Source organism: Cimex lectularius, unplaced genomic scaffold (genome assembly GCF_000648675.2).
Source record: "Cimex lectularius strain Harlan isolate CLEC.00 unplaced genomic scaffold, Clec_2.1 scaffold5, whole genome shotgun sequence".
NCBI classification, from domain to species: Eukaryota; Metazoa; Arthropoda; class Insecta; order Hemiptera; family Cimicidae; genus Cimex; species Cimex lectularius.
Window position 1 is genome coordinate 3,769,179 of NW_019392993.1, and position 10,379 is coordinate 3,779,557.

The window sequence follows — 10,379 nt, forward strand, 5'->3', positions numbered from 1 at the left end:
CAGTTTAATTATTGATCTCATCACTTGTTACATATATATATATANAAATAACATTTATTTAATATAAACTATAACGTTACACAAGGATTCTATTTTAAAAAGTCTATATGGTTCAAAATCCCAAGTGGATCTGATGAGACGGGTCCTCATGCTTACAATACATTCTTTGAATTTGTCCAGGGAATTTGTCCAAATATCATTTGTTGCTGAATTAGAGGTTTTGTGCAAGCGTAACTTATATATGTACTACTAAGACTAATGCTAACGTATGCGGGAGCTGCATGGAGTTCACTAACTATGAAACTAATTTTATAAAGTTGCAAACAGCGCAAAATAAATTCCTAAGGTTTGCCATGGATGCCCTAGGTACACACCCATACACCTATATGTAAACTTCACAATGATACAAGTGTACCTTACAATAAGGCTAATATAAAATAAATTAGTGCTAAATTTTTCCTTAAAAATGTAATGAGCGAAAATTTAGTAATAAGAAAAATAGGACAGTACAGTGTTAATAATTATACACAAAATAATTAAGAACATATTAAATAAATTAAATAATTAATACTAAGTGTATCTCAGGGTTGGGTTTTTGTAGTCCAGTTTTCCCAACATTTAAGTTGTAAGACATTATATATTATTTATTTATTTAAACCGAGAGGTAAAGTATTATTATAGGTACTGTTGTTTATAACTTGTAAATATGTTTATGGAAAAAAAAGTGTGTGTGTGTGTGTGTGTGTGTGTGTGTGTGTAATGTATGTAACTTAATGGCTACAAGCCAACTTATACAGATGGACTCTGTCCATGTATTAGTACCCCTGAATAGAACTGAACTGTAACTTTGTATATATTAAATCCATTATATTTCGTGGTCCGATTGACCAAATAACTTCTTTCAATAAATTAATTTTTATGTAAGGTATTGGTTGAAATGAAATATAAATTTGTATATATTTAAATAAACACTTTATTATTATTGATTGATATTTATTAATGGCTGTATTATGTGTTAAAAAAAGAGAAATGTGTGGAATAGTGATGTTTTCAAATTTACATTTGACACTTTATCCCTGAAATTGTACTCACATCCAAAAATTTAGTTACAATATGTTGACGTCACTAATACAAAATTAAATCTTTAGACAATTTTCCAATATTGGGTAAAAAGTGAACGGCAGAAGGTGTATTATTTATTTTGTAAATCCGGTCGAAAATAATCTGCTCATTATTAAAAAAAAAAGAAAACTGGTTGAAATTGTTGGTCAGAAGGGGCGAAGCGGATATACGAGCGGATCGTGTCGGCTTTGGACGTGGCCACCATTCTCTCCGCCATTGTCCACGAGGGCTGAGCCAAGTATGGCTAAGAGAAAAGATGCTGAGAAGTCGGCCCAACAAGAGCAGAAACAGAACAACAAGAGCGAGAGCGCGGAGGAAGAGGAGCCGGTCAGTTTCGACGACCCGGAAGGATTCGTAGACAAGATCACCGATGAAGGTAAGACTCGGAATTTTTTTGTTACTCCACTCTCGCCCCGAGGCCGGTTTCCTCCCCGACCCCGTCGCACGCCACGTGCACTCGCATCTATTTTCAATAAAATAATCAATTTTATATTTATTTCCTTCTAAAATGCTTCTTGAAAAACAACATTTATTCCTCATTTTCTTTTCTAATAGGCTTTTAATATTTCATAACTTTCGGACTTGGCAATATTTTTTTTTACACTCAGTTTCGAGTAAATATAGCACTCTTCCTTCTAGCCTTCTTTCGCACCCTTTTTTATATTAAAAAACAAAAACAAAACTATTAATTTATACCCTTTAAAAACGCGAATATCCAGAAAGATTTGAGTTTTATTAGGTCAACACGTGCTGGTTAAATAAGCTAAACCCACTTGAAAATTTAAAGAATTGCTCCTAACTCTCTCAGAGGTTTGGGATTTTAAGTTAGATTTTAAATGATGTAATTGCATTACAAAAGTCACCACGTTGGAATTTTAACTTGATGAAATTTTAGGTCAAATTCTTCAAAAATATCTCACATATGTTGGTTGTTTTAGTTGAAATTTATTCAGGTGAAGTGGAGGAAATTAAGTTCATATCAGGCTTTTTTCATCATGCTCTGTTGTGAACTAGTGGTTTTTTTAGAGCTTGGTTTGGTCTCGACAGATTTTCATTTACCTGACTTGTACTCACTAGAGGACATATCTAGCTTTGAATTAAAATAGCTAAATGTTCAAAACATGTCGAATATGTAGTGGTTTTGTCATATTCTGAGGTGTTTTTTTTTTAGTGGGCTAAATCAGCTATCATATACCGAAAGCAGTTTGTCTGCTCTAATTTAGAGAAAAGGGTGGTGTGATTTATTAAGCCCATATGTGCTTCATAAATTAACCTAACCCACTAGAAGTTTGAAATGAAAGTATTTCTTCATTATCATTCAATTGTTCTAGATCATTTGGCAACTCAGTTATACTGTTTCTACTACAAGATAACGTTTGATGAGTGATTGAGCAATTCATTTTATTTAGCTTGGACAATCAGTTGTTCCGATCATTCACTCTAATTCGGCTGAATAAAAACAAGTAATACATTGCAAAAGCAATTTGGTCAGGTCATATTTAGAAGAAGGGATTGTGATTTATTAAGTAAATATGCTTAATCTTAGGTTACTTATAATAATTTAGTTACCTTAATAAGTTCATTAGAGTTCGTGGTCCGATTGACCAAATAACTTCTTTTCAATTAATAATCATTATGAAAGGTGTTGGTAGAGATAAAAAAGTCTGTGCACGAGTGGGATTCGAACCCATGACCTTAGGCTAAATATGCAGCTGCTCTACCACTTGAGCTATCGTGACTTTGATTAATAAGCCAGACCTTCAAAATAAAATGAAAGTATTTTGTCTAATACTTAAACGTTTTGAATCTTAGGGATTCGGGTGTTTTATTTTTGCTCAGACACATGATTTTTCTGTTCAGTTCGTTCCACTTCAGCCGAAGAGTAATGATGATGATGATGAGGATATTAGGAAGCGGGGTTTGTGCTCCCCAGATACTGCAGCCTTCTGGCTTGTACCGTCCTAGTTCCCTAGTCCAATGCAATCGACTCGTTCTTCTCAAAAGTTCTGTTGTTGCTACAATTTCATTCCCTAGGTTTTTTCTGTATGCTAGGTTTTGTCTCCATTGTGCCGTTGCTTTTCATTCAAAGATGATATGGGTGGCTGTCTCCAACCATTTCTTCACTTCTGCTTTTAGCATGTTTTGTCCTAACTGGATGACCCCATGCCAGTTGGCAGTTCTAGTAAAAATGGTGTGAAGGCTGAGAGAGAGGTCAGAAAGGTGGTACCTTCTCTAGTGGGTTTGTTGGAAATGACTACTTTTTATTTTATTTCTAATTCAGTTGTCTCCAAACAACCTGGTCTACTTATTGTTCTGATTTGATCTGTCAAAAGAAGACAATCTACGTAGTTTTCAGTGATTAAACTGGAAAAATCTGTTATGTTGAGACCAGTGATTTTGTTTAGTCCTTGGTCCAAGTCCCATCACTGTTTTAACAGTCAACATTTGAAAATAGTTTTTAGTTCGAAGTTTGCAAAAATTATTTTCTAATTCTCTGTAATTTGTTTAATTACCAATAGTTTTTTTTTCCAGAATTGCTTGGAGACATTCTTCAGGAAATTCCGAACCCGGTTACTGGCTGGGACTGTGTGATTGTGGTTGATGGAGTACCTCAAGTTGAAAAGGAACGACTTGAGAAACTGCAAGGAGTCATCCACAAAATATTCGCAAAATGCGGAACTATAGTGAATGAACATTACCCAAAAAATGATGATGGGGTTACCAAGGGTTACATATTCATCGAGTACAGCAACCCCCAAAGTGCAATTGATGCAGTAATTGCGACAGACAACCATAGGCTAGACAAATTACATATTTTCCAGGTCAACCTTTTCAGTGATTTTAAAAAGTATGAAGAGATCCCGGAGGAATGGTCCCCACCACCTCCTCAGCCCTACAAAGAGCACGGAGATCTTCATTACTACCTGCTCGAACCAGATGCATACGACCAGTTTTGCGTTATTTGCGATTCTGGTGAACCTGTTCAAATCTGGCTTAACACCATTCCACAACCAACTTTGTTGGAAGAGAGAGTTGTACGTAACGAGTCGACAGGGTCATTCGATATGTATGAAATTCATTATATTCACTTAATTTCAGAAATGGACAGAAAAATATGTCCAGTGGTCACCACTTGGTACATATTTGGCCACAATCCATGCTAAAGGTGTGGCAACATGGGGTGGGCCTTCATTTGAGCAAATAAGGAAATTTACACACTATGATGTTCAATTCATCGAATTTTCACCACGTGAAAAGTAAAGGAAACTTTATTTAAAATTGAATTTATAAATTTTCATTCTGCAATTTTTTTTTACAGTTATTTAGTGACTTATTCTCCAACTGCTCATGTAAGAGATCAAGGTAGACTGATAATCTGGGACATAAGAAGAGGAGATATAATGAGAAGTTTTGATCCCGAAGGTCCTGCAATATGGCCTGTTTTTAAATGGTCTAAGGATGATAAATATTTTGCTAAAATTGGAACTGACATCTTATCAATTTATGAGACTCCAGTAATTAAATTTTCTTTCCAACCTAATGCAGATTCGATTCCATTCGGGTGTTAAAATTGAATTTGATGAATTGTAGAGTTTTGGACTTCTTGACAAAAAAAGTGTCAAACTTCCTGGTATTAAAGATTTTGCTTGGTCTCCTACAGATAATATCCTTGCATACTGGGTATCTGAAGATGAAAATGTGCCTGCTAGGCTAGTTCTTATGGAAGTTCCAAGGTAATAAAATTAATAAGTTATTTTTGTCTATTTATTTATTTTATTGTTATTTCAATTGATCGTTTTATTTTTTAGCCGTAACGAAGTTAGAGCCAACAAACTATTTAATGTCTGTGACTGTAAAATTCATTGGCAGAAATCTGGTGATTACCTTTGTGTTAAGGTTGACAGATATTTAAAGATGAAAAAAGAAAAAGGAGAAGTGAAATACATTGTAAGATAGGAATATTTATTCTAAACAAATTTATAAAGACGTGGATTTTCAATGTTTTCATATCATTTCAGAATATGTACTGCAACTTTGAAATTTTTCACCTGAGAGAGAAAAACATCCCTGTCGACTCGGTCGAAATCAAAGAGACTATTCACGCTTTCGCATGGGAGCCGGTTGGTTCTACTTTTGCCATAATCCATGGCGACACCAATAACATTAGCGTTTCATTTTACGGCCTGAAAACAGGGCACAAACCTGTTTTACTGAGTAAGTGATAAATTATTGGAATTATTTGAATATACATTTATGTATTTTATGACATTAATGCCAGTTAGCATTTTAAATGATTAAGTTTTATTGTTTTAATTTATCATCCAAGACGAAAGTTGATATGGCAATGAGGAAACTTGAGACTTGAACATTTAATGATGCATATTGCTTAAGCTTTTCTGAGCCTATCTTTTTTTCCCTTATATCATAAAAACATGATAAATAAATAATATATGCTAAGCGAGGAAATAGAAAATATTTTATAGTCAAAATGAATCAAACTTATTTTAAGTAAAGTTTCATACATGCAATTTTTCACCACAAGAGAAAGATATATAAACGTATCCTACATAACAATCACTACCCTAAACACATAGCAGAATAATAAACAACTACATTTCAACACTAACGCCATCCTCTATCACTAATAACACTGTTCAATTTGGAATTACATCCCAATATCTGAATAAGACAGTAAAACGACATATCTATGATTGCAAAAAACCCAAACAAAATCATACAAACTGGCTACCCACCATTTTGAACACCAACACAATTTCGATTTCAACAATCCAAAAATACTACACACAGAACAAAAACATAAATGTAACTATTTAGAAATTGTTTACATCAACAAAGATAAATACAGCATCACTTACAGATCAGATACATGTAAACTCAGCCACAGCTACGCTAATATCATAAATCAAATTCAGTATCAATAACATACATATAACATACAAACATAATAAAACATATAAAACAATCATTACATTCCACATATCAAACAATTCTACATAGTCTAACCCCCTTTCCTCCTTTCTCTAATAATCCTATCTATAATAATTCTGAAAGGCCAACTAGGCCTAAACGACAAACCATTACCCTTTTTTTCCATTGTCGGTCCCTTTCACCTCAAAGAAACTCCTCATAGAGAAATGAATTTCTATCCCTACTTCCTTTCCCACTCCTTCAAAATCAAACAAATATAACCTAATAAACATTAATATCTCACTAACACTCAACACGACACACAATAGTGACACTTGTACACAGAAAACACTTGAGTTGTACAATAAACAAAATTTTTTTAAAACCTACACGACACCAGATCACATCTCATGATCTCTAAAATGCTAAATTGATTTATGGTTAAAAACAATGGCCAACTTGACACTGTTAATGCATGCACCAGGTAAGAAGGACATGATGTCACAACCATAACCAAGAGGTATTGGGTGTGTGCATGTTTTGTCGGTTTTCTGGAAAAAAAAGTCAAACAAAATATAATTTAAAAAAAAATCCAAAACAGCATTTCCTTTATTTTCTATAGCATACTGCCAATGTTCTGGTAGCAGAAACATCTCTTTTTGTAAAAGTCTAATGATTTGGACAAGTATAAATCTGTAAGTTTGATTTTCAGAACGTTTTAGTTCAAAAATTTTGTACTTTTTAAGTGGTTGTTTAGGAGGGGAGTAAGTAAAAATCAGATGGGGCGAGGTCTGGAGAGTATGGAGGGTGGAGTAACTGTTGCTGTCCAACATAGCGATTTTACTCTTGAGTTAGTGCAACTGTGTGAGCTGTCTGTCATAGTGAAACATCACATTATGTCTACAAGGGCTGGACATTTTTCCTTTTTCCTTCAGCGCTGCCCCAAGATGCCCTAGTGCCTTAGGTGTACTCTGCCATAAGGGTTTGGTTGTGTTGTAACAGTTAACCATAAATTATTCGTTGAATATCCCACCAAACAGACAATAGGACCTCACAAGGGTGCTCTCCTGCCCTTGCGTCAATGGCAGTATTTTACTCTTCTTGCAAACTGTCCTTTGGCAATTAACATTTTTGTCAAGGATCCACTTCTCACCCCCAGTAACCAACTAGGAAATAAACCCTTCTGATTTTATTCAGTTGTGAAATCAACAAGCCATGCGGTCTTCCTTGTTCCTTAGTTTCTCATCATAATAAAGAGTTCAGATTCTTCTTTATATTGTTGTGTAATATTCCTGAAATATCCCTCATTACACTGCTAATTTGTCCGTATTCTCTGATGTCATTTAAAGCCATCGCTTTTAAGCTCGTTAGGCCTACAAAAACAACTTTTTTTAATTGTCTCTCTACATTACGAAAACATCAGAACCACTGTTTACACACAAGTTAATTATCACCTTAAATTCCACATAATTTCGACAAAATCCACCGCTCTATGCCTGAGATCAATGCCCCTCAAATTAATTTTATCTGTTTCTGTGTTTACGCTTCGCAGTTTATTCTAGACTTATTATGGGGATCAACTACCCCTTTCTTAGTGATCTCTTTCAATAGGGCTTTTCCCACCCTAGAGATAACGGGGCTAGGAGGTAATGAAACATCATTGTCTGTATGATAGTGAATGTTGAAATTTGTGAGAGAAAAAAATGCACACGCCCAATATTAACATATACTTTGCTGCACCCAGCAGGTAATTGGGTGTTAAGCCCTTCTGTGTGACAGAAACCCTACAAAAACAAAAATCAAAACCATTGCCGTAATGAGTGTTAAAAATGAGCAGTCTTAACAAATAAAGCTAGATATGTAAGACCAGAAGTTTTCTAACTTGTGGTTTTGGTCAATTTAATAATGATTAAACTCATTTTCATTAAATACTCTATATCACAGTATGGTCTTAATGAAAATCAAATTCAGTTGTTACTGCCAAGCTTTTGACCTATTTTAAGGTCATCATCAGAGCAGTGAAAAACTTAATTATCTCAATTTGTAGGCATATTTAAGATGATTTTGTTCTGATAATACCTTAAAATAGGTCGAAAGCTTGGCAGTAACAACTGAATTGGTTTTTTCGTCAAGACCATAACCACCCGTAGAAAAGTGGTGGATATCACCCAACATATTTGATTAAAGTAGTAGAAATTAGGCAATGAGGAAAATGTGAGACTTGATCATTCCATGATGCATTGTGCTTAAGCTTTTCTGAGCCTAGTATTATTAGTATAGATGTCAATTTTTAAGGAAATACTGTGTATCAAGATACATAATACATTAAAAATAAATTTTTCTATAATAGTTTTGAAAAATAAGAAATGGTAAAAAGAAACAAAAAAGTGTTATAAATGTTGATAAAAGGAAATAATTTTAAATATTGACTGAGAATCTCGCCCTGAGGAAGGTGAAATAAAATACCGATAGCTTGGCATAGTTTCTACACACAACATTCATTGGGCCACATCCTCAGTCCCTCCAAATATTTTGTTTATTATAGTTTTAGCAAATATGTCAGACTTTTAATATTTTTTGAGTGTAAAAGAGATTATAATATTAAAATGAACAATTTTAAATTTTTTCCCCAGAAAAATGCGATAAGAAATCATGTAACACTCTCTTCTGGTCCCCTGCCGGTCAATTTATCGTTCTAGCTGACCTGAGGAATAACGGATCTCTCGAATTTATCGACACATCGGATTTCACGGTGATGAATACGTCTGATCATTACAGAGTATCTGATGTTGAATGGGACCCAACTGGGAGATACGTTGTCACCGCGACATCCAAATGGAAATCTAAGGTGCCTAAGCGAATTTATTTACAATATATATAATGTAATAAATAAATTTTGGTTACATATTCAATAAAAACTAAAAAAATAAAATATTATTTTTTTGATTATTTAAAGGATGATCTTGGTTATTGGATTTGGACATTCCAAGGGAGAATTCTATCAAGGAATAATATGCAGAAATTCTGGCAACTTCAGTGGAGGCCGAGACCTCCTACACTTTTATCGTCCGAACAACAGAAGGAAATCAAAAAGAACCTGAAGAAATATTCCGCTGCTTTTGAAAGCAAGGACAAAGTCAGGATGACAAGAGCGTCAAAGGTTAAGAAAACATTAATTTTTTTTATAAACTACGATATGTTTTAATGATGAAATTATATTATTTAACTTGATATAACCATGATTTTAACTGGTTTACTGAGACTGAATTAAAATTTTAATGACAACAGTTTGTCTTCATTATGAAATATATAATTTTAATTAGGTTTCTGTTTTTAATTCTAGGATTTGATAGAGAAGAGAGCAGCAGCCATGAAAAAGTTCGAGGATTATAGGCAATCGGTTCAAAAAATATGGGAAGCTCAAAAAGAAAAACGATTGAAACTTAGAAACAGTGAGTTTTTATTTTCTAATTACTTTTGTTATTGCAGAGTAATTGTTTATTTTGTGCCCTTTCCAGATGTTGACACCGATGACTTAAATGCCGACTTACAAAATGCTGAAGAAGAAGTTATTGAATTCCTCGTTAAGCAAGAAATAATCACTCTTGAGTAACACGTAGGTTTTTAATTTATATATATTTTTAATTACTGTGCAGTTTAATAATTTATTTAATCGATTTTAGTTGGAGGATCTGAGTTAAATAAAAACCTTTGAGGGAAGAATTGTTTTTAAACTTGTCTTATCTCTCAGAGGGTATACACTTTTTCTGCTTTACATCAATTTTGTGGACACTTAATCAATCAGCAGAGTAGCGAGGGGGAAAAAAATTATAACATTTATTGCGATTAACGATGACTGAAAAAACCCAAGAGGATCGAGGGACAGGGAGTGGTTACAGCAAACGAAAAATTCCAAAACCAAAAAATACCTTTCAAACCAACGATATCAAGAACAAACCCATAGACGTCAACAAGTTATTGGCCAAGCATAAAACATATGACATTTTTCACTGCGTAGGGAGGGAATTCCATCATGTGCATTACAGGATAGACCTGTTTTGTGATGTATTAATATTGTTTTTCTTTATTTTTCTTATTTAAAAAGAAAAAATGTTTGATACATGAGACTATGTTTTTATACACATCCCCTTTAACTTGAGAACCTAATTTTCAGCAGTATTTTTTCTCTGTAATTTCAAAATTTATAATGCAGGAAATAATTTGTTTTACACTCAAGCTTACTCATATGACTTTCGTCTTGCCATTTAAAAATGGCTGTGATCATATTTTCATTATATTTTTTTAATTCAGTGAATAGTTGTATAGAT

At 33.6% G+C, this 10,379-nt stretch overlaps 1 protein-coding gene across 1 annotated transcript; it reads left to right on the forward strand.

Moving 5' to 3' along the window:
• The first annotated feature begins 1,307 nt into the window (after positions 1–1,307).
• LOC106666213 (eukaryotic translation initiation factor 3 subunit B) lies at positions 1,308–10,176 on the forward strand. Its single transcript, XM_014393242.2, has 12 exons — positions 1,308–1,498; positions 3,655–4,157; positions 4,222–4,379; positions 4,442–4,637; positions 4,714–4,856; positions 4,932–5,070; positions 5,142–5,337; positions 8,685–8,899; positions 9,008–9,211; positions 9,395–9,503; positions 9,570–9,667; positions 9,735–10,176. The coding sequence occupies exons 1-11, from the start codon at positions 1,363–1,365 to the stop codon at positions 9,662–9,664; spliced, it is 2,094 nt and encodes a 697-aa protein (XP_014248728.1). The 5' UTR covers positions 1,308–1,362; the 3' UTR covers positions 9,665–9,667; positions 9,735–10,176.
• The last annotated feature ends 203 nt before the right edge of the window (positions 10,177–10,379 follow it).